The sequence below is a fragment of the Malurus melanocephalus genome, unplaced genomic scaffold (genome assembly GCF_030028575.1).
Source record: "Malurus melanocephalus ecotype Western Australia unplaced genomic scaffold, MMel_1.1 scaffold_727, whole genome shotgun sequence".
Lineage (NCBI taxonomy): Eukaryota > Metazoa > Chordata > Aves > Passeriformes > Maluridae > Malurus > Malurus melanocephalus.
The window spans coordinates 35,985-60,911 of record NW_026623959.1 but is presented as its reverse complement, the minus strand read 5'-3'; the positions used below and the strand labels follow the sequence as shown (position 1 = coordinate 60,911).

At 43.2% G+C, this 24,927-nt stretch overlaps 1 protein-coding gene across 2 annotated transcripts in view; it reads left to right on the top strand.

Moving 5' to 3' along the window:
* The first annotated feature begins 71 nt into the window (after positions 1 to 71).
* MAGI3 (membrane associated guanylate kinase, WW and PDZ domain containing 3) overlaps positions 72 to 24,927 on the top strand; it is a 60,834-nt gene continuing 35,978 nt past the window's right edge. For both annotated transcript variants that reach the window (XM_057384650.1, XM_057384651.1), the window contains exon 1: positions 72 to 480. In XM_057384650.1, coding sequence (XP_057240633.1) covers positions 159 to 480 — 322 coding nt within the window. In that variant the 5' untranslated portion in view covers positions 72 to 158. The remainder of the gene's footprint in view (positions 481 to 24,927) is intronic.

Sequence of the window (24,927 nt, the reverse complement as noted above, 5' to 3'; positions counted from 1 at the left end):
GGGGGTGGTTCGCGCGGCGGGGCGGGGCCTGAAGGGGTGAGGCAGGCGAGGCGGGGCTGGGTCGGCGCCGCGGGGTGGCAGTCGGGTGGCAGCCTCGGCCGGGGCGGGAGCGAGAGCGGCGGCAGCGCGGGGTGGGTAGCGTCGCCCCGTGTTGCGGCATGTCCAAGACGCTGCGGAAGAAGCGGCACTGGCTGAGCAAGGTGCAGGAGTGTGTTGTGTCCTGGGGCGGCCCGGCGGGCCCCGACCCCGACCTGCTGCGCGGCGGCGCCGAGCGCGGGGAGTTCCCGTACCTGGCGGGCCGCCTGTCCGCGGGCGGCGAGGGCGCGCCGGGCCCCGCGCTGCTCTCGGGCAAGGCGCCGGCGCCGGGGGACGTGCTGCTGGAGGTGAACGGCACTCCGGTGAGCGGCCTCACGCACCGCGACACGCTGGCTGTGGTGCGGCACTTCAGGGAGCCCGTGCGCCTCAAGACCGTGCGCCCAGGTGAGTGCCCTCAGCCGCCGAGCCGGACCGGGGCCCTCCCGCCGCCGAGCCGGACTGGGGCCCTTCCGCCGCCGCCCAGCCGGCCGCGCGTAGGCCCGGCCGCGCCGGCGCCCTGCGGGGCGGCGGGAGGGCCGCGGCGGGAAGCGGCGCTCGAGGGGAACCGGGGGCGAAACCGGGGTGTGGGTGCCGCGGTGGGAAACTTGCCGCGGGTTCGGCAAGGCGCCGCCGCCGAGCGGGGCGGGGAGGGCGTCCCGCAGTCCCGGGGTGGCCCCGGGACGGTGCTTATTCCTCTGGCCCGTCCCGGTGGCCTCTCCCAAGGGTTCGCTCCCCACCCGGAATGATCGGCTTCGCGTCGCTGCGATGCGGTGTTTGTGCGGCTGTGACCCTCGCGTGGCTCCGGGTGATTCTGTAGCTCCCAAAGARTCCAGTCTCCGCGTCCTGCTCTCAGAGGATCAGGACGTGTTTTCCATGGTGTTTATATAATCCGCTGCTTGCAGAGGTTGAAGGCGGGTGGGGAATGACCGGGATGGAGCACCGGGATGTCCGTCGCTCCATCTTGTTTGTTTCCCGTTTGGCAAAGACAAAAACTCCGAGAACAAATTCCGGCTGTTCTTTTTTTCCATAGAATTTGTATAATTTTTGAGTACGTGCTAATTAACTAATGCTTGTAGTGAAATCATATTTATTAAGGTTCCTGTTAAATGTCACATTAATGCTGAATAGTGGCACTTGCAGCCACATGAGCTAATTCATGACTTCCAGAGGTACCGCCGGTGTGACCCTGCTGCCTTATGAGAAAGTGTCTTGATAAAAAACAGTTTTCTCTGAATCCCAACGGATGTCAATATTTCTATGACTGGGGTCTGTAATGTTTCTCATAGAGTTTGTATGCTGAACACTTGTCTTGTTTTTCTTTCGTAACTGCTGAGTGCTATTTGACTTCATGTAATCCACATTTTAAGCAGCATTTTCCATGTTTGACCACTAATGAAAAGTCACCTTCCATACAGAGACTATGCTGTTGGCCCTGAGTCATATAACTTGCTAAATTAAAACAACAAAGCAAAGTAATTTAACAGAGACACACCTTAGAAGCACTTACAAAAGTCTCATAAGTTTTGAAAAAGGTCTTGATTTACAAAATTGGAAATCCTTTCTGAAGGGAGAAAATGGAAAAGAACAAACAGCTGTGAGTTAGATTTGAACTAAGAGGATTAAAAAAGGAGGGACAAATTGTTTAAGATAGAAAATAATCTCTTTTAAAAAGAGAGCTTGTGGAAGATGAAACTATAGTTCAAAGGGATTTCTTGTATTTACTATGGAGGGAAGTAGGGATATTCTTGTACTGTGGATTTCCAAAACAGAGATGTGAAACTGTCAAAGCTGGTGGAAAAGATTTAGAATAAGTTGAGGCAATTAATAATAGAAAATGGCAAGAGCTGGATGATGTTCATGAGGAATTCCAAGTATAAACACTAATGTGTTGCCTGTTCCTTAAATCCCGGGGCTGTGGAAGGGATAGGAGTGAAGAATATGGAGTGCTGAGGGGAAGAGAGTCCAGAAGATAAACACGGGCTGGCTGGTGATTCCAGCAAGTTGGTTAAAACTCGAGTTAAGGAGAATATTGGGCATGTGAATCAATACCACCTAATGAGGAGAATGGGCTGCTTTTTAGAGGAGAGTCTCTTAACTTCTGAAGATTCACTGGCTGATTTTATCAAATCCAAGTATTTTGGTGTAGTGGATTTTCAAGTAGGCTTTCAGTAAGGTATCGCTGACTTGGATGAGGCTCTTGCTGCATGAGCATGGTGCGCAGTGTAGCTGTCAAAATACAAGAGCAGAATTCTCCTGTGGCTTAGTTAACTGGTTAAAATAGAGGATTGGTTTTCTCAGCAGATGGAAATTGCTGCTGGGGTCTTGTAAGGACCTGTGCTGTTTAGTATAGTCATCCAGAACTTGTAAACCCAATGCTAGTAAGTTGTACAATGAGAAGTGGCATTTTTGTGCTGATTCTATGTAACTTTTGGAACACATCAAACTGAATCCTCAAATCCAGCAATTTTTCCCATACTTGAACGTATTTACCACATCAGATGATTTTTGTAGTAATTTTCTCTGTTAGTTTTAGTGTCCTTAAATGTAGTATTTTAAAACATACTGGTTTTGGGCTGCTTTTTGCAAGGGCGCTGCAGCTCTCAGTGACAGTTTTCCAGTCAGGGGTATGTGTAATTAGGAAAGTTGTTGACAAGGCATTCTCTGTGAAGACCTGTGACTTTGAATTTGGCTTCCCTTGTGACCCAGAGCCATCCAAACCTGCCGTGTTTTGGAAGGCATCGGGGAATGTGCGTGGATGGTTGAGGTGAAGGGAGTGAGGGCCAGGAGCTGGCGGTTCCTGGTGGGCTCATAATATGTCTGAATCTTTAAAGACATGTAATTGTGTTACTGCATTCCAAGGCCCTGTGTTTAATGATTTTTTCCAATTCAAAACTCAAGTGAACCATCATTTGAAAGGCATGGAGTGCTCTGCCAGAAGATCTACATGTGCCCCATGGCTCTTTAGGCATGGTTGCTAATTGGGACAGAGTCTGACGGGATCCCGTGTCAGGGGTCGACAGTTTGGAATTTGTCTCCTTGAATCTGTGTTTGTAAGATCTTGATGCTCATTGTCTGCCTCTGCATTTTAGATGGGCAAATTTGGTGCTCCGTCTTCCAGGTGAAGTCTGTGCAGCTGACCTGGTGGCCTTGAACAGCAGGATCAGGACTACTTTAGTGCAAGTTGTAATGTAGTCTCTTATTAAAGGCAGTAACAGCTTCAGTTGACAGCAGTAAAATCTGTCTGATACTTCTGCAAGCTCATAGGAAATTTAAAATGGAAATTTCAAGATGCTGTTTAGGCTTGTTTGATAAGACACTTGAAGGATATGAATGTTAATTTGAACGCCATCTGTTAACTGTGCATCACAAGTGATGGACCATTTTGTTGATGAAGAAATTTGCCCTTCGCATTTTTGTTCTGTCTTTATTACAGAATTGCAGAATCACAGAATCAACTAGGTCAGAAAAGACGTTTGAGATCATGAAGTGTAACCTGTGACCTAACACCACCTTGTCAACTAGACCATGGCACTAAGTGCCACGTCCAGTCTTTTCTTAAACACCTCCACCACCTCTTGGGCAGCCCATTCCAATACCCAATCGCCCCCTTCTGTGAAGAACTTCTTCCTAATGTACAACCTTATTAGCTCAGGAGGGAATACAAGACCAGTGTGCTGGGGATGAGTATCGTGTCTCAGGTCAGGATTGTCTCAGGTGTGTGCAGACTAGCCAGAAAATCCATGGGTCCAGTTTCAATAGGGATTGACACAGAGTCTGTGGAAGACCAGTCTTGAGCACTTTGCCAGTGACACCTGGGGCTGATGCTGGGATCTGAGCTGTCTAAATTAAACTTAAATTCTAAATGAAATTTGAGATGACGAACTACACACAAACAGAGGAATGGTTATCATCTTCGTCATCATCATCTTAATCAGATGAGCAAAGCAGCCATACAGATAGCTAGGGCAGTTTGTGCTTTGGGATATCTCTATGGATGTGCATGCATGCTGCCAGGGGCCGGCTCATCCTAATGACACCATTTGTATTTGAGCCACGCTTGAGAGGTTCTGGTTTGCAGCTAATCGCCTGCTTACATGCATTTTAATAATGGCTGGGTGCTCGAGGACCTTCGCTGTSCGTGTTGCTTGCGTTAGGGCATTAACCTTGTAACTGGCTGGTGCTTGCTGCAGGGTCTTCTATTTCCATTAGGGAAATAGAATGTTTTAGTCATATCCATTGTATTTGAGTGCTAAGTTCATCCTCTAAAGCTGCCTACTTYCCTTCCAGTACCTGAAGGGAGCCTGCAAGGAAGATGGAGAGGGATATTTTTAGAAGCATGAGTAGTGAGAAGACAAAAGAGAATGGATTCAAACTGGAAGAGGATAATTTTAGATTAGATATTAGGAAAAAAATACTTTCCTGTGAGGCTGGTGAGGCACTGAAATAAGTTGCCTGGAGAAATTGTGGCCACCCCATCGCTGGAAGTGTCCAAGGCCAGGTTGGACAGAGCTTGGAGAAATATGGTTTAGTGGAAGGTGTCTATGCCCATGGCAGGGCGTAGAACTCTGATGGTCTTTAAGGGCCCTTCCAACCCAAATCGGTCTGTGATTCTATGACTGATTGCATGCATATTCAGGGGCGCTGAGCAACCTGATCTAGTGGTGGCATTGCTGCCTGTAGTGGGGGGATTGAAGCTGGATGGTCTTTAAGGTCCCTTGTGACACAAACTATTCTAGGATGGTGATTCTGTGATGATTCAGATTTAGGCAGAGATGTTTGTATGTATGTGCAAGTGAGACTRTTTGTTAAAATACCCATCAGTACAACCTTGAGTGTCTTCTTTCTTCATAACAGCATGGTAGCCAAAATACATCAAAACTAGACTGCAGGCTTAAAATAAGAAAAAAAAATATTGATATCTGATACAAGTTGAATACTGATACAAGTTCCTCTTTCTGCAGGCTGAGTTGCCAGATACTATGTGGGAAGGAATGCATTTTCCTTCCAGACTAAGAAGCTTTGAGGAATACAGCTACTCTGTGGCAATTATTATGGTTTCATGGCCGCTATAAGAAGGATCTGGCCAGAAATAGGCAGAGTMTTGCAGCTCTTCCACTTTAGAAATGTTTCCGAAGCATATAGTTTGGTCCCTTGGTTTTGGAATGAGTGCACATTGGCTCTGTTGTGTCAAAACTGATCTTTAATGAAAAAATGCAGCAAGATGTAAAAGGATGAAAAGTCTTCTTTGGACTAATGTTTTTTTCAGTGTTCCTGATCTATGAAACCGTGATTTCCTATAGTTTTGTTTCGGAGCTGACGTTCATTCATGCCTGGAGCTCTTCCTCTGGCTGGGGCATTTATTCCTTGTCTTCAGTCAGGATTGCCTGGCCTCTGGTAAGTGTCAGTTTGTGCTTTGATTTTTTTTTTCTTCCAGTGGGACATGTGGAGGACATCCCAGCTCATACTGACACAGCTGATGGGGTTCTTTTCTAGTCTTTCGTGCAGTTTCCAATAGATTCAGTATACCCCAGTCCGAAGCTGATATGTGTTGCTGCTCTGTGTGCACTCAACCGTTGTCTGCAGTATGTGATGTGACACCTCTAAGTGCCTTAGATCTATTGCTTTATTTGAAATACGGTACATTAGTGCAGAGGATGAGAGGACTGACAGGTGGATGTACTTGCACCACACTGATTTTTTTGTGAGTCTGTCACCTTACCCTTTCCGAAGAGCTCTGCTGGTCGAAATCTAATACAAGCTTACAAGAAGACAACTTATTGCTGGATGCATTTTCTCACATGACTGAAATCAATTACTAATACCTCCGTTACCAGCAGGAGTTAACGGGAATGTTATGACTCGGCTTGTGCGTGGTGGGGGTCCCTTCTCTGAAGCAGAATGAATGAAAATGGCGATGACAAATCCAGTGACTCAGGTCAGGATTCAGCACTTGAGACACAATACTCAAAGCATATGAGGTTCATTTACATGTTTTCTTATGCTTGAGGTAGGCACAAAGCCACCATGTGGGGGTAAAGATTTGCATGTTCGGCAGTTAAGGCAGAGAGGTGAGCTGCACTCCTGGSCTGTTTTCACAAAATCAAATGAATTCTAAACATGCTGTGTTGAAACAGAGATCAGAGTACATACACTAGGATAATTTTGCCTCTCGGAGAAAAGGCATTACCTTAATTCTGTGTTTCTGTGGAAGCTGGCAGCAGTCCAGTGCCATGATGGAACAGAGGAATGTGTTACTCAGGAAGCCTGAGGAGCTGCATATCCAGCTCAAGTCTGCAGTCCTCGGTGAGTGTTGGGGGGGGTCTACTGGGTGCTGCTGTGGAAAACTGCCCTCCTTGCTTGAGAGTTAATGGGGAACCGACCTGTTCTGTACTGCAGAAGAAAAATTGAGTCATTTGACCACACTAAGAAAAGCCCAGAGCGTACGGGTCTGCCGTACTGAATAAGGGTATCCCCGTTTCATCACATAGTGCTGTCTCAAGAAAGAAAACTGAAGGGGAAGTGCTTTCTTCAGGAGGCTGTTGCCCCTCTAAAACTGTCCTGTATCAGTTTGGGAGCTGCCTTGCACAAAAAGCTGTGATTTTGCACCTCAGATGCACGGATGCAGAGGACTATGGAGCTCTACTACCACTGTGTATTAGGACGTTAATGTAATTTATAATCTTGCTTGTCATATTCCTCTTTATATAAACATACTACTCTTGGCATAGATTTTATTGCCTTTCTCTTTCACATACCTCTCTCTTTAAATTTTACTGCGATGAGTGCTGTGGTAGTGATCGCACCAGAAATGCCCTCTATTGGTTCTGCTCTTTGTTGATGTGTTTGTTTCAGAAGATAATGAGGCCTCGTGTGGCTTTTGTGACTAATTTGTATGTTTTTGTTCCCTTCAGGAGAGCCCCTCTCTTCCCTGTTTTGACCGTTGATGTCTCTTAGGAAAGACACTGTAGGATAGTGCATTTACCTGGAGCTGGTGGCAGAGCAGGTAGTGCTGTCTGTGTTCTTCTCCAGACCCGCCTCTTCGTGTCCCTTGTTTTAGGGGAATCACATTTTCGGTGGGGCTGAACAATCGAGCACTTGAATTCCAGATATTCCTGGAAAGAACTTTTCTTGTGCAGGTAGACAGTTTTGATTGAAATTCTTCCATATATATTTATGTTGGGTTTTTACTAGGCCCCCACCAACCTTAGGTGTCCATGCCAGGAAAGAACTTGCTTAAAATCCCTGAAATGTCATTTTGCTGCTACTCTGCAATGGCAGGAGGCTTCTTTTTCCTCTGTGAATGAAGCCAAGAACGAATAAAGATGAACTTCTATTAGAAGTCATGATTTCAACAGCAGATTTCATCTCCATAATTTTTGTCTAGATATGACTCTTCAGTTCTTGGCTGGCTTTAATGACGTTCTAGTCAGTTGTAGAAAATGGCTGGGTTTTATCTCAGAAGATACAATATCTTTAATTGTTTTAAGGAAGTTTCATTTTGCTTTGATAAAACAAAGACACTTTGAAACTAAACTGTCTTTTTGGAAGAAAAGTGAAGTAAACAAGCAATGCTCATATAACTTGCTATGCACTGTGCTCCTTTATTATTGAAGCATCTGCTTCAAGTTATTTTTCAGCTGCTAAACACTAAAAAAAATCCTAAAGTGTGACGAGGGTTGTACATTCCAATTGACAACTGAAAAATTTACTCTAGTTTTCATTGTTGCTCTGTTTTAAAGATCTTTAAGATGAATTCTTTTGGTTCTTGTTTTTAATTCATGATGCTTCCTTTTAAGAAATATCTTGTTGTGTTCACGGGCTGTTAGTTAAATTGCTTCTTGTTTCTTGAAAAGGAATGATTTTCTTCTTCAAAGCAACTATATTCTTGAGAGTACTAGATTTGGATTCAGACAAAAAGGAGCTCTTTGTATTTGTGAGTAAATTCCTTATTCAGTTCTGCGGAACAGGTGAGGGGGAAAAATGCAGTAGGAAGATTGCAGACTTGGATTGATCTGCTACATCATCACAGAAATCAGAATTCTTAGTAATTCGTCATCTCAGTTGTTAATTGATGTTAGTGATAAATTAATCTTTTTTGGGGCTCTCTTTGGGTCACGGTGGGAATAGAATCTTCTCCCGGGTGGTATTTCAATAGCAGTTGGATACGACGCCTTCCAGTCTGATCAGCTTTAAAAGCAGGAGCAAGTACTTTAGGTGGAAGGGGGAGTACCCTGGGAAGGGTGTTTGTCAAGGAGATAGTAAAGGCACTAAAAGTGACAGGGGCATTGTAAAACCTGTGTAAAGCTGTCTCCAGTTACTTAAGGTGCAGATGCAAGTAGGTACACACAGCCATGTTCTATCATTAGTTCAGGTGCAGCTTTCAGTATGAAACATAGTCACAGCAATCTTCCGTTCAGGCTGATATTACTGCTTACGCAACATGTCAGAGTAATGGTTTTATGTGGAGAAGTGATTCCATTTGCAAAGCACACCCAGGTTGTTAGTTGTAACTGTGGGCTTTCTCTGACAGGAAGCTTCTAAAGTATGTTCTCAGAGCTACGTTTAAAAAATCTTGCTTAAAGCTACTTTTCAATATATATGATTCTCAGGCCTGTAATTTTTTTTATGAATTGGTGATTGCTCTTAATTGTAACTTCTTTAAATTAAAAATCAATAGTGTGTTTACTGTCCATCCTGTGTCACTCTTTGCTTGCTGAATAGTTTGTATAGCTTGAGCCATTGTAAATTATTTTCTGGAGATGCAGTTAAAAAATGAAAATTATTTAAGCTCTGAATTGTCACGTCTCTTCATTTACTTGTAAAAAAAAAAAAAAAAAAAAGTAAAGCTTGAATTGTATCCATCAGATCGTGATACACTTGAACAGTGGTTCTAGCACTCAGCTCTCTTCCGTGCTGTTTCATTACTGCCTTAGGTAACATACAATCAGCCTAGCAGCTGGTGACTGATGAATATGGTTTGGGGGTGCTTTATAAACATCAGAAGTATTCTGGGGTTTGGAGTCTGGAAATGCATTTTCCATCTACATGGTAATGAAGCATTCTTTCAAAAAGGTGGTAGAGGCAATTAACAAGGTTGTGATTGTGTGAATTGTCTGTCAAAGTTTTCTTACATCCACTGCATTCAGAGCTAATGAGAACGAAATCTGGGCTGCTTTGCCTTGATGTGATAGCCTAACACAAAATCTGACTACAGTCACAAGTTACAATTGTTTGAAACTGGATTGGTTTGGTAAAGCTGTGACTATCCAGTACTTCCATGATGTTAATTGAATATTTAAGAGGAGCAGACAGATCTCGAGCAGGCTCAAGTTTGCCACACAAAACTTGGTGACACTGGAAAATTCAGACAAACAAGTTGAAAGTTACTGTTCTAGAGGAAAAAGCACTTTCTACCCTAAATATATTTCCACTAACAACTTAATTTGATAAACTACATAGCTGTATCAAGCAGTAATTAAGCAGCCACTTCAGACAGATTTTTTTCTCTAATCTGTTCTTTCATCAACATGAAAGGAGATATTTTTTAACATGTTTCTTCTAGCTAAACACAGCACTGGTGTTCTTTCCACTGTGCCCTGCTCCCTCCTCAGGTGATGGACGTGCTGAGAGGGCTCTGTTGGCATTCCAGACCCACAGTGTTCCCCCTTTAGCACCGAGAAGGACCAGGAAGGCACGGACAGCCCATTTTTACCCCACCAAGAGCAGGATACAGAATTTCCACATAGCAGTGCCACATTTACTTCCCCTGTGACCCAGCCACTAGCTGCAGAAACATGTTTAGGGACCTCTGCCAAGCCAAGGGGAATTCCAGGAAGACATGCTGAATCCTGGAGAGGGTTCCAGCCAGGCACTGCCAAAGAAGCCGTGGTGCCACAGGTTTCCAGAGGCAAAGCCTGAGGCTGGCCATGACCATTCCCCCCACCAGCAYGTCCCATTATGCTCACTGGCACAGGGCAAGCAAATGGGTCCTGGTAAAACCATTCCCAAATTGCATGCTCAGCTCTCGCCTGTGTGTTAAACCAGTCCCTAACACAAGGGACACAGTTGGAATCCCAAAACATGAAAGCCAACATTGAATTGCTCTCAAAGTACAACTGCAAAGCGATTCAAGTCTAAGGGAAATTAATTTCTCCCTAAAGCTTTTATCAAAAAGACCTCTGGCAAAGGCAGCAGCAGGGCAAGGGCACTTCAGGAGAAACGCAGCACTAAATACGTTCCTTTATGTTCTCTACATTCAAAGTGTGATACACATTCTAAACCAACAAATACCCATGGGTGATTTCCAGAGCCTTTTTTGGCAGAGGACTGCTTAGGTATCCCACCTTGTTTTTTTTTAAATTCAGAATGGCCTTTGGTATTGTTCCTAGCTGAGATAAACTGGCTGACGATGTGTACTTCCAACTCTATTCCATTACAAGGAGGTGAAACACACTTGTGGTAAGCCTGCTTTAAAGCACATGTGGAATACTCTGGAATTGCCCGATCTCAGTATAACTAAAAGCTGCTAACAACTGTCAGCTGCAAGCAGTAGCTTGCTGGAGCCGAAAGTTACAAGAGATCTTTGGTCCCGGAATTCCCGAGACAGCCTCTCGAGACAGCCACTCGTTAAGTGAACTTAACGACAGTTAAGTTCACTTAACGATTGATGGGGCTGACAGTTAAGTTCACTTAACGATTGATGGGGCTAGCTTGTGAGGCTAACGGCAAGGTATCGTTTCTCAAGTAGCCTATAAGGAGCTCAGTTTTTGTAATATGTATGAGGTTGATTACCGGTAGCRAACATGGGCATAAAAGCCATGGTTGCTGAAGGAATAAACGAGTTATGCTGATCATCTCTGGTGGTCGTTGTGCATTTCTCCCGCCGCTCGGGCACACACTGGGACATACAAACTGTTCATTTTAATTTTTAAGATGTGAGATTTTTATCCGTATTTGCACTACAAAGAAGTGAAATGCCTAGTGGCCAGGCCTAAAAAGGTGTGTGGGTTTTCAGTGGAAAGGAGTTGCTTCTTTCTTTCACATGACTACTGTGTTTAATCTGTGATGAATCTCAAGCTGAAAGCTTCTGAAAGTGTTTTTATGTAAGCCTGTAATGCTCTGTATTCTGCTACTGAGTGTTGTAAATTTGCAAGCATTCAATATGGAGTAAATCTCACCTTGATTCACAGGACAAGCCTTCCTTCAAACCCCATCTCTGACTTCCACACGCTTCCCAAACAGAAATAAGAGTCTTTATAGTCCAGCAACGGATGGGAGGACTGGAAGTGTTCCAGGCCATGCTAGATGTGGCTTGGACCAATTTGGTGTAGTGGAAGGTCTTCCTGGTCCCTTCCAACCCAAACCATTCTGTGATTCATTGCCATGTCCCAACTTTGCCCAAAAAGCCCAGGACGTGCTCCCACTGCAGCTGGGCACACCTGGAGAGGCAGAGATGTCTGTAGGTGCGGGGCCTCCGCCAGCTCCTACTCGGCTGAYGAAAAGATAAAGCTGTAAAAACATCCAGCACAAGAGGGAAGTGTTCTCATGTATCCAGTCCTAAGGTATACTGGGACCAAACTTGAAGAGCACTGAACATCTGTGCTTTCCTACACACAGTTATTAATCAGTAAGTATGAGACACTAGAACTGTAAGTGCTACAAGCAAAGTTCAAATAACGACTGAACCTTGCTGAACCCGACTCCAGGGATGGCCTTTGCACGTCATACACCTGAAGACATGTTTCCTGCTATCAGAAATTGCCTGCAGTAGGTTGTGGCCTGATATTTGTGCTGTGAGAGCAGGGCAACAGACTCCTAATCCTGCTCTTTTGTGCTGTTCCTGCATATCCCCTTTGTTTATTATTATAATTATCCCATATGTTATTATTATTATYCCCTTGCTTATTTCCTTTGTGTTGTAGTTCCACTACTGTCTCACCGCACAGGAGTTTTTCCAGGCTGGTGATACCTTTCTTTGCATCTCCTCCACTTCTGTCTCTTTGACCTAAGGTGAACAGTAATCCTCCAAGCACTCCCTAGTACTCAGACACCAGTACCACAGCAGAGGCACAGCGATGGTTTCAGCTCCTCCTACCGGTGCCAGAAACACAAAGCAGAAGTGTCTGTTTTAATATGAGATTTCCTTTTCCCTGCAGGAGTTTTTCAAAGATCACAGCAAAAGTGTAACTGAAGCAGAAGCAAAGGCCATGTGCTGTGTCCAGCACGTTTCTGGTGTTTGTGTGGCTGGTTTTGCCTGCCAGCTCTGTCCTGCAGCTGAGTATAGAGGTGCATATATGAAACTTACTTCTTGTTTTGCTGACATTATTAAAAAACAAAGCATTAACGCATTGATAAATAATTTGAACTTGGCGTAAGTTGATAAGTTGATTAAGTACTTCCCTCCTGCACTGTCATTTATATGAAAAATCTATGAAATTTTTCCAAGATTTTCATTCTATGGATTAAAAAATTGTTTTGACACATTTTTTTTTCTCAAATAGACAACAATAACGCCCAAGGCATTTAAATCATCCTCCTCTTTGAGGTTTCGTTGCCAGGAGATGCAACATTTCTTTGGTTATATACCAGGTTTCCCATGACCTTGTTGCAGCAGAAAGCAGCATAGTGTGCTGGTACCACTCATTAAATGCAAGAGGATTAACATCCAGTTTATTTCCTCTAAAACCACAGAACGATCAGGAAATAACTAAGCCCTAAAGTTTTAGGTTTGTAGAAGTGATTTCCTCCTAATGCATAGCCTTGAGGTGGGGGGGGGGGGGGGGGGCGGCAGAGGAGGAATTTCAGTATCTTGTTATGTAAAAGAGAGGCAGAGCCCTATATTAATCCCTGGGAATTATGTTTAATGGCTTGTTTCATCCTTTATTGATCTAAAGAATTCCTCAAAAACCAGCTGACCAAAAGTGCCAGGGAAGTATTTTTACCTCTGTTGCTACAACTGTTATCTCTCAGAAATTTTACTAATCTTCTTTGCAGTGAGATTAGATGGAAAATGCTTTGGTGCAGGGAGAATTTGTTTGTGAAAACTGCTTGGTACTTTGGGTGCAATCGAGGGGAAATACCAGTGAGTAAACAAATGTGGTGTTCCAGTGCAAAGGAATGTATTGAGAGATGCATTGCCTTGACTTTCTTTCTGGTTGATCGTGCTTCCTTGGAAGATGATATTTGGAATGTGAATTTCAATGAATTATGTTTGGCATATACAAAAAGTACTCACAACATAAGTTTGGCAACAAAATTGCTGTGGTTTTCTTTCATTGTGAGAGTTGGTCCCTGTTAAAAAAAACCCAGTTTTTTAAAACTAAAAGTTGTTCTAACCCAGACCCTTCTGTGATGATTCTGTGTTTCTGTGACCTAAGATCTGACGCGTTCATATGCCCCTTATGTGTGTATTTTTTGTTTCAAATGGCAATAACATGCCAAATATATAACTAAAGTATTTTTAAATGCATTCTCTGCCAGATAAGGTATGAACTGTGAATGGGTGTGTGCAGCTGGGGGTTAAACCACTCAGAACAGCTGAGGTAATAGCTTGTGCTGTATCATCTTACGCATTTTGAAAAAGATAGATAGTTATGTCCTTGACAGATCTGGGTACTATTATTAAACCCTATTTAGTGGTTTATTTACAGTCAGCAGGAAAACAGTTTTACTCAATCCAAGGCTTGAAGTATTGCTCATGTTGTGGAATTACGGAGTACATAACTTGCCTCCAAATTGCTGGCTTTCCTCTCTGCCCTACTTACTCAGTCTAAAAAAACGTAATCCTGTGGATTTTATTTCCTTCTCTGTAGGGCAGCATTGAGTAATTACTTTTCTCTGGTGAAGGTCGAGATGCTGGGAAAGTTTAATTAATGCTCATTAGGAGAAGCTCCTAGTACTTAAAGGAATTCATTAGGGCAGGACTCTTAATGTTCATCAGAATAGCAAATAAATGCAGTGGAATGAATGTTATTATACTGTGTGGTATAGTTTCCTGTTCTGCAAAATGTTTTAGAATATGCGGGTCTTCCAAAACCAAGGATGTCTTGTGACCTCTTTAAAGTGTCTGGCTTCAAAATGAGTTTATAGTATAAATCTCTTAAATTTCCTGTCGCTTTGTCGATACAGAGGAACTTGCAAGAAAAGTAACGTATTTCTGCTCAGCCATAAGGTACCACACTGGGAACACTTCACTGCACTTTGTTTGGGTGGCTGAATGGCCTTACTCATTTGACTATTTCACATTAATCTTTTTACCATCATAAATATCTCACAGAAGGTTTTGAGAGCATGGTGACGACTTGTCTTGCACTCCAGGGCTCCTCCACACAGCACCAACGGGAGTGCAGGAATAACACACCTGTAAGCTTTCCTGCAGGTTTGGGTGTCTTGAGTTGGAAATACCCTTGAACTTCCCTCCTGAAGCAGCCCAGAGAGGAGGTGAGATGCCCCATGGCCACAGCTCAGGTTGGCTTTTGGTGTCTCCCCATCGGTGGGTGTTGGTCAGATCTGGTGGGTTCAGGGTCTGCCCTGGGTTTATTTAAACTCAAGTTGTGGCATGAACCTGAAGCTACAAGTATTTCTAAATCAGGGGTATTTTTACTGTTGAAAATTTTTTTTAAACATAAGTTATTTGCACAGCTCTTCATTTCCAGCTGCTAGCTATCTGACACTGGAGATGGCAGTTGCCTCCCGAAGAAGCATTGGAAGCATTTGTGTTACTCCAGCAATTCCTTTTTGGAAATACTGAGCATTGAACACTCTGGATACTGGAAAACTCTGTTACCATGATGTTATTTGCATGGCTTTATTAAATTTTACTGTGCAACAGCATAATTTTAGCACGACTTCTGTAACAAAATACAGGTGAGACAAGTGTGTCTGGTAGGAAGCAGGAGGTGGTGACTTCCTCTGGCTTTTGCAGAGGGAGGGAACCTGGAACGAGCATGAAAACTGTTGTGTGGACAAGCCACTATTTAAATTGGTGTTGGACACTGCTTAAAATGGAGTTATTTTCATTAGGCATTGGCAGCCATTTGGGGGCAGTGGAGGAGAGGATTTTTGGGGTGTTCATTAACCTTTTTATTGGTCTGTATTTGTACACAGGTGCATGCAGTGTATCCACAGGGAAGTTACAAAGTATACAGAACCACCAACTGTTCTCTCAGTGAAAAGTCTACTAAAAATAGGATATTCTTCCATTCAGTCATCAAAAACCTATCTGTAATGTGGACTGTCATGCTGTAGGAATAGTGAAAGGCTTTTACATGAGGAAGTTCTTTCTGTGACCTGTTTCTTACAGCTGGATAAAATGCAGCAGAGAGAAAAAGGACTTGAATCACTTTCTGCCTTATTGAATTACCTTCGGGTGGCATAAAATTTGTTCTGAAATCCTTATTTACTGCTTTTTGGCAAATACATATGATTTTTTTTCCATCTGAGCTATGTTCTTAAGAGATCTGCTGCTCTTCCTGTAGTGGGGCTGCAAAGATGTTGGATAGTAAGCAAATGGCAGTGAAAAACAATATTTTCAAAGAAAAACTCGGTTCTTTGACATAACTTCCTGTGTTATCTAAAGAATTTGAAATTAGGACACGAGACCTGAGTGCTCTCTTTACACTGTAGTGATCTGGAAAAATTTGGTGTTCATTGTTACTTGACAGCCTAAGTTTGAAATGCAAAATGCAAGGTTTCTCTTAAATTTTAAATGCAAAGTGCGAGGCTTTCCTTATTTAATAAATAATTGGGGATAAAAATAAAATCTGCTTTTTGAACTAACAATGTGCATCTGGTTCAAATGCAGGAAATTTGAACAATGCCTCCAAGCTTAGTTGGACCTCAGTGCTGCAGCAAAATATGTTGAAAAGCAGAGAATATTTGGAATTTTGCTGTGCAAAGGATATTCTTATCCTGCTTGCTGGACTTGCATTGGCAATTTTTAGAATAACAAATTGTACAGACATTCCTCTTCAGTCAGACCCTCCTGGCACTGTAAACCTGGTGGGTGCCCACTGTGCTGGGCAGGTGAGGATGTGCTGCACACACAGCACAGCCTTGGCTTCACCTGATTGCTCTGACAGTGCCTCTGGGAAAGTCCTCTTAGTCTCTTAATAAGAATTTTAACTGGCATGTAAAGACAAGCTAATCTTTGTTTCATCTCATGATTTATTTGAACAGCAAGATGTCTGGTTCCTTTTGTTTGCTGTTGCTGCAGAACTGCCAGTGGGGACCGAACAATGAATTTGGGAATTTAAATGGATTTATTTAGTAACAATTAACAAGTGCTTGCTATGTAATTGCTGCCTGATTCTGACTTGATATGAAGAGGAAAATGGGGAACGATCTCGACTACATTCCTATCACAGTTTTGGGAGCTGATGAAAATGGTTAGGACAGGTACCTGCTGTCAGATTTGCCGAATGTAATTCTTACACTCGCAGGTGCAGGGTGGGTTTTCATCGCCCAGCTGAATGTTTTATCATATTGATAAGTGGATATATATCATATACTGGTATTCAGATAAAAATGTAACCTTCTAAGACTCTTACATGCAGGGTCATATGTCTCCCGGAAGTGAGGAGAAAAATAGGTGTTTTAATAAGARCCATCTACTGTGGGTAACAAATACCTGCTCTGTGCTCTGAGGATGGTAGAGCATTTCGGAGAGATTACTGCAGAACCTATATGGTCAGACAAGGATGACAGAAAAGGACTGATGCAGTAAATACAGGAACCAACTCTKTGCTATCAGTTAGGGTGTTCCTTTTGGGGTGCATAGCCATAGCTGCCTTCTGATTGATTGTGAATTGTGAACACAACTTGGATCTGGCTTTGCCCTCAAATTCTTATGAGAATTCCATTTCTGTGTCAGTCTTGAATGTAGTGAACTCTTAATGCAGATATAAGTGACTCCAGCCTTTGGAGACAGCTGTATACAGACACTGGCTGGCGAGTTTCCTGAGCAGAATGCACCACAGTCTGAGAGCTCCAAATGCATCGAAACTTCTGTTACTGTAACTGAGGACCCTTTCTGTCTCATGACCTAGACAACATTATTATTTTGCTTACAGTATTCACCTTGTGCCGAACTTTGTTGGGCAAACATTAAGTTATAAAGTCGAAGAATTGTTCAGGTTGGAAAAGACCGTTAAGGTCACCAAGTCTGGCCATCAACCAGCACCACTAAACCATGTCCTCAAGTGGAAAATCCACGTATTTTTAAAACACCTCCAGGGAGGGTCACTGCAGCACTTCCCTGGGAAGTTTTAATTGAAACTGGAAGCAACTGGTGCAAGTTAGTCAGTGAATTTAATGGCTTATCAGCCAGACAGTTGTCACAGACATCTGCTGGGGAGCAGTTGTTTGCTGCTCTGGTCTCTAGACTTTGATTCTTGTTCACTGCTGAAATGTTTATTTTGTCATTTATTGTACTCAGAGAAGGGCTAGTCGGTATCTTTGAAGCTGGCCACAAGCTGACTGCAGCCACGGCACTGGAGGACTTTTTAAAATGAGATTGTTCAGGTTCTTTTAAGTGTTTTTGTACATGGCTTATGCCAAATCATAGAGTGAAAATGAAGTTACTGTGAAGATGTTGCCCATGCTCTTACTCTCTGGTTCAACTAGTTCTAATTTATCGTAAAGAGTAGTGGAAGAAATTAGCTCAGAAGTTACAATAATTGGAAATACAGCTGTGGTGTTTGCCATGCGGAATGGCCTCTCCATAGGTCAGCAAATACTAATACATGCCAGCTAGAACTGAATCCACTATACAATTGACCACTGAAAGAGCAAGTTTTCTTTTAATGTTCAATAAATCRTGATTAGGAAAATCAGATTTATCCTTTTAATGAATAGATTATTTGCCCTTTTTAAATCTGCCAGTCTCTCAAGTGCTGATGTTCTGAACACTTTATTGCAGAAGTATTTCTTGAAAGAAGATAATCATATTACTGTTATATTGGGGTTGTCCTGTGCATGGACAGAAGTTGGACTTCATGATCCGAGTTGGTCCCTTCCAGCTCAGAGTATTCTATGATTCTGTGAGTTTGTTATCAGTCTGAAGGTTATGTTTTAATAGCTGTTGGTCACCAGCCTCTTTTTCCATATACTGGCATCCTCCGTTGGGACATTTTTCTTATGATCTACCAATAGATAAGAAAAAGAAGGAATGCTGAGAAACGGATGTTGCATGACCAAGTACCCAGCTGTGTGCTAACAAAGTGAATCTCATGGTGAATAGTTAGCAGTTTCTTGGCAGGCAGAGGCATACGTAAAATAGTAAACACAGCATGGGTAAATAATAATATTAAATTAGGGGAAAAAAGGGGAGAATTTTCTGAGCTTAAAGCATTGGTGGCATCACTTCAACCATCTGTGTTTCTGAAGTGCTGACTGTGTTGTGGTAAGTCACACCAAGGTCAGTTGACCTGATTTTAGAACTGGTTTTAGACATGTTTTCCTGCAAACTGGTGATGAGGAGGTGCGTGGATTTTTAACTTTAACGCTGCATCAGTAATGAGGAGGAGCCTGTTGGCCTCAGCTGACTGGGTGTGTTAGAAATTCCAATCACTGTGCCAAATGGTGAGGTGAGCACCTCTGCCAGCTCTTTGAATGAGCTGTGGCTGTCTGTGGGATCCTGCATCGCTCCCAGACACAATTTGGAGCTCCTCAGTCAGCACCTCTAGTGCATTTTTGCCGGGTTGGCTGCTGTGACCTGGGTTCCTGCAGGGAAGGGCTGTGATGGGATGCACCAACATTGCCTGGGCAAGTCCAGTGCTTGTACTTGAAGTGCTCGTACTTCACTAGAAAGCAGCTGGATCTCAGAGGCTGGGCAGTTCCTCTCTGCTGGCATCCAGCTCCTCACATGTGCAATCTTTGGAGAAAGCACGCTTTCATAGTTAATTGAAAATCCCGGGTGGCATAATTAAAAATAAATCTTATTAAATGAATAGTGATGAAATAATAGGATATGCTGTGCTAGTGGAAAGAGAAATTCCTTTCATCTTTAATATTTTGTGGTGATCAACTTAACTTGTAGGGGAATGGTCTTCTCTTACTTGATTACTTCAGCAGCAGCCTGCGATCAAGATTCTAAAGAGAAGCTTCTCTGAAAACTGGGTTATAAAGGAGTTCATGCAGTGATACCAGAGAGATTCATGGTTGTGACAGATCATGTTGTGGAGCAACATGTCTGCTCTTCCTGGGATGTTGTGCTGCACACTGGTGTGCCCACAGTCCTTGGGTGTTGCAGCAGACTGATTCAAGCATCCTTCAGCGTAGAATTGCTGTGTGAACTGTGTGAGTCAGGCACTGACATCAGCCATGGCTGTTGCGCATCTGGAGTTCCAGGGATTTCACTGACTGCCCATGTTGTGCAGAGAGCACTGTGGGGAGATTGTTTTCCAGTTAAACTGCGAGATGTCTCTAATCAATACTGCTCCAATGCAGCACTTCTATGGGTTTGATCAGAGTAGTGCTGATCTGGCTTGTAGATCATGGTGATTCCAGATTCCTGGGAGTCCTTGGGAGTGTGGTGAGGCACACCCATGCAATCTGCAGGTTGAAGCATCAGTTCTCCCTTGCGAATTCTGCAGCCCACCCTCTGGCAGTACTAGGATTTCCCAGGCTTCCTGAAAAGCCAGTTTCAGGAAGCTCTAAGTCCTTCATAAGAGTTGCATAATGGTTCTTGTTTGTCAGAGCAGGAATTGCTCCTTTAACCTTGTGCTCAGGGGCTCTCTGTGCTGGTGGGATCTTGGGGTGTCTCATAGTAAAGTGGAGTTGAGGAGCCACTAAAAAGCCCTTGGGTGGCATTTCTGTGTTGGAATGATCTGTTAYAAGAGGTGTTATATGTGAAGGCAGTGTGAAGCAGGGATGTTCAGGATGGGGCTGGAATTAAAAAGCCCAATATGCTGTGGTGACAGTTAGTTTATAGGTCCAGTTACAACAGTCCATGCACTGCTGCTGACAGACACAGCTAGAGGACACCTCTGCGGGGAGCATTTCCTGTTTTGCATGTTGGATGGTCACCGCAGAGATTTGTCTGATCCAGGAGAATAGGCCTTCAGCATCTTTGTCTATTGACAGAGTATCTTTGTCAGGCTCCTGATCTGCCAAACTCCAGACTCAAATAGGTTAGTGGACCTAGAAATTATGCAGAGTGTGATTGCATATCTTGCTTGCTATGGAAAGCAGGCTAAAAATAAACGTGTCAGTGATTTGCATAAGTTCTATTCTGATCAGAACACTCAAAAAAAAAAGGCCTTGGCATGTGAACGTATACCCTTCTGCTGGGAAAGCAGTTCCAAGTGCCAAGTAGATTAAATGGCTTGTGTAACAGAGCAGCTGCAAGGACATTCTTCTTTGGGGATGTGACTGAAATGTGTCATTCAGTAGAGCTGCACACTGCTTAAGCAATGAGATGTGGTATGTTAGACATACGTCATAGCTGAGACGTGATGCTCTCTCTGGACAAACAGAAGGATTGGCAGCTTCTGCTAAACGCTACGAGAGGTTACACTATGTGCGATCCCTTGTCAGGATGTGACATGGAATAATACTAAATGCCAGTAAGTTTGAATTTGCACATAAGCTGCACATTTCCAAAGGGAAGCATTTATATTAGAAAAGTTWGGGGATTCAACATTTTGTTCAGTTGGGTATGTTAATTGTGCTTTCCAGACCAAATGGGTTTGATTGTTGTCTGAGTAAATAATTTTTTCTAGTGCGAATAAATTAAAATCTCACATCGTAAATTTAAGGGAATGAATGGAAGATTATTTATAAATTGGGGAAAACAAGCCATAGTTAGCCCAAGGAAAATAATTTCCATTGTACAGGTTCCTTGTCTTTGTTTTTGTGCTGTTAAGAGCAGACTAAGTGATTTAAGTATTATTGTAACCTGTGCCAACTACAGAGGACTCCTGTTTCATGGCTGAAAGGGTCAGTGTTTGACTTCACAGTACATGTGTTGCAGCGACAGATACTGCTTACCTACAAGAGCCTCTGTAGTGTGTTGAGCTGTGCAGTGATTAAGACTCAGCAAGGCCCTGAGTGCATAATTAAGTAGTTTTAATAAAGTGCTATTATTAAAACAACTTTGCATTATAATTTTTTAGCGTGTTTTTGCATTATAAGTTCTGAGTGCTGTCTTAGATTGTTGTAACACTCTTTAACGTGTTTGAGCACGTTGTGTTGCTGTASCAGCTTCATCACTTGCGTGGTGGTTTGAGTAGATCATGATGACCAAATGGCCTCAAGTCATACTGCGGGGGGTGGGTTAGATTAGGTACTAGGAAATTCGTTTAATGGAAAGTGTTGTAAAGCTTCAGAACAAGCTACACAGGGAAGTGCTTGAGTCACCACCCCCGGAGGCATTCAAAAAACATGTGGATATGGTGCTTGAGGACGTAGTTTAGTGGTCAACTTAGTCGGTGCTAGTTGATGGTTGGACTTGATGACCTGAAAGGTCTTTCTCAACCCTAACAATTCCATATTCTATTCTGGTCAATGTATTTTATTCATCTGCTGTTGTGGTGTCAAAAGCTTGTTGCCTCTTGTGCTTTATGTCCCTTTCTCACTTTGCGAATCATTAAGTAGATCTTGCAAATCACATTTGGGTTTTGTGAGGTGTTTCAAGCTCCCAGGTTGGGCTCAGTGATTTTTCTGGGCATGCCTGTAAATCCTTGTTTCTGTCACAAACCTGACAGGGGCAGAGGCTCACAGGTTGCACTTTATCTGGATTCTTGTTCTTTGCCATCAATGCCGATGCATGCGACTTGAGATGGAAATCATGGGACAGTTTAGCCCATTTTTGAAAACATAACCAATTTTTATAAATAGGCAAAACATTGTAAATCTGTCAATGTTTTTTTTTCACTTCTCAAAGAAAATACCAAATTAAAGAGAAGAAAGGAAAGTCTCCATATATAATAAAAAAGGTCAAACTTCACTTGTGGGAAGTTCTTTTGCATTTTTCTTCACCATTGTTAAGTTGAAAGAAATGGTTATGTTTGCTTTTTTCTTTTTTTAAACCCATTCATTATTTTAAATTACTTGAGTTCTGCTTATATCTCCTTCAGTGTCTGAGCTTGTATTAGAAACAGCTGCACAGGCCTTTGAGCCTTGCTGTTCTCCTATTTAATAATGGAGTATTAAAATACTTGGCATCATCATAGTAAACCCTGCTCATTGGTAATTCTCCTGACTGTATTCCCATGGTTAATGGATTTTGTGTGCATGCAATGTATTACTGTAATCATATCTGATATTGATGTGTATGTGAAGCTGGAGGCTGAAAGTTGGAACTACTGTAATCAAAAGAACTTTCATTTTAAAAATCCTTAAGGTTGTAGGCAGTTTATTAGGCTATGCAAGGTTTTTAATGCCACTGCAGGGCATAAAACCAGCTTAAAATGCTGCCTTTCTGTGGAAATCATGCACAGGCTCCAAATGTCTGTATACATAACAAGATACAGAGAAGAAAAGTAGAGACCCATGCTAGCACTATGTAACTGAGTAGTGTTCCTGCAAAAAGCTCTTTGTTTTTGTGTCAGGTAGAGCCTTTATCTGTTGGTGCCCTACATACGGGTTTCCAAATGCAGCTGGTCTCAATTTGCAACTTTCTGCTTAGTTCTGAAGTGGTACGTGACCCCGCCCTGCCATGTGCTGGCTGGGGATGCCCTGTGGAGATGTGGCCATGTCCCAGGAGCAGATGGAAGCGAAGGGGATGGCATCTGCTGGAAGCTCTGCTAATGCTCTCCGTGCTCCGAATGTGTTCAGGCATGTGAGCTGAGTGCTTATGCTTTTAGGTTGTTTTTAAAAAAGCTGTTTGTTGTTGATTAGATGGGAGCTGCCCTCTGTGGGCACAGGGGAATGTCCCCGCACCCTGCCCATGGGTGCTTTGGAACTGGCGGGGAAATGGGCTCAGGGTAAGTGGCAGAAGGTTAAAAGCCCCTTGGTTTCATAGAGCTGTATCACAGACACCCAGAATGGTTCAGGTTGAAGGGCACCCTAAAGATCATCTCATTCCATGGCCAGGGACACTTTCCAGTAGACCAGGTCACTCAAAGCCCAGTTCAACCTGGCTTTGAACACTTCCAGGCGTGGGGCAGCCACAGCTTCTCTGGACAACTAAAACTCTGGACCCTAAAAAGTCAAAATCCGTAGTTCTTGGTGGTTCTGAAGTCTGTTTTGTGTTACTAACAAAAATAAGAAAATCCTCAAAGTGAACTGGGATGTATATACTGTGATGAGGTGTGTGGTAACCTTATTTCTTGAATCTGTGTAAGCAGGTTTTAATTTCTTTCAGTGGTACTATAAACACCCTGCCAGTATTTTGAGTATTCTGGTAAAAGATTWATTAATACTGTAATTAATACTCTATTATGATTTCCATAAATCAGACCATATTACCAAGAATTTCTTGGATGGCATGTAACAGACTACAACTAAACAAGCCTTTCTAAGTAAACCTGTCTAATGTTTCTCAGCTTTCAGCTGGTAAATGAGTTTGGTTTAATGGATTACTGTGCTGTGAAGAACCTTGAGATTTTTTTCTGTACCATAGACTCTATGTAAACTCCTCCATGAATTGTTCCGTGGCTACCATGTTAATGTAATTATGTGAATCTGACATACTTAACGTTTACTTTCTATAAAATTGCAGAATGTCTTTAGTGACGCAGCTATAGTTCAGCTACATGAAAGATGTTTAATTTAATTTTCTTCAAAGCAGAATACCACTAGTAACACTTACCCACTTAACAGCCTTTATTTCACAGCAGGGTGATCTGCAAACACTCTGCACCATGATTTCTCTTCAGAGCAAAGAAAGAAGGTTTGCTATTGCAGTTACAAGTTTAGGTGAAGTTGTGTTACTTAGAGGAATTAAATTCCTCCTTTGCTGCTTGGGCAGGTCCTGCTGCTCGTCGGGGGTGGGGGGGTGGCTTCCTCCGTTCCTGCTTTCTTCCTTCCCCTTCCTGGGTCTTCCTATCTGCACCGGTTTGCCCTGTGGTTACTCTGTGCCTTGTAGTGTTTGGTACAGATCTGTAAAATGTAAATGTGGCTATTTTAGGTCTTCAGTATTTRTTAGATGTCCAGTTCTTGCACATACTGCAGTGAAAATAAAGTGGGTAGGACAGCTGGAGAGTGCACAGAGTGGGTCAGGTTCACCCGAAAAACTTTGTCCCGTTCTAAACCTCTCCTAGATCTGTCTTCATGGGACAGTGGCATCAGGAGCGTAATCACTTCCATTTGGGTAAAGTTTCCTAAATTAAAATACGTGATAAAGTAAAACAAATGGAAAGGAATCTCTTCCAAGCTTTGGGAAAACTGAGATGTGCTTRTCAGGGTTGTGTACAAAAGCTTATGTAACACACTATACAGCTGAGTGGAGCCGTTGGACGCTCTGACGTTCTGTTCGCATGTGTGGAATTCTGAATGTACCTGATGGAATTCTGGTTACCTTTCTCGGCTGCTTTGTTCTAAGTGAGGAAACAAAGTTGCGTGTCAGTATGCAGTTGTGCAGTTTTCATCCTGAGATGTTTGAACTCCCCTGGCGGAGGGGAGTGAGGGGATTTGGGGGCCTGAATTAGGGGTGTCAGCGGGAAGGTGCCAGAAGGTGGCGGCAGATCACTGCCGGCTGGGTCAGGAGTGCTCCTGCCTGCCCAGCCCTTGGGTTGCAGGAGCTGTTTTTTGGTGGATGAGAGGCTGGACATGCCCCGGCCACATGCAGTGGGACCCAGAAACCAGCCTCCCCCCCATCCCTCTCACCAAATCCTTGGCTGATCCCACAGCGTGGGTAGCAGGGGGTGGGGCAGAGGTGGGTAGGGATTCTGCTCCTCTGCCTTGCTCAGG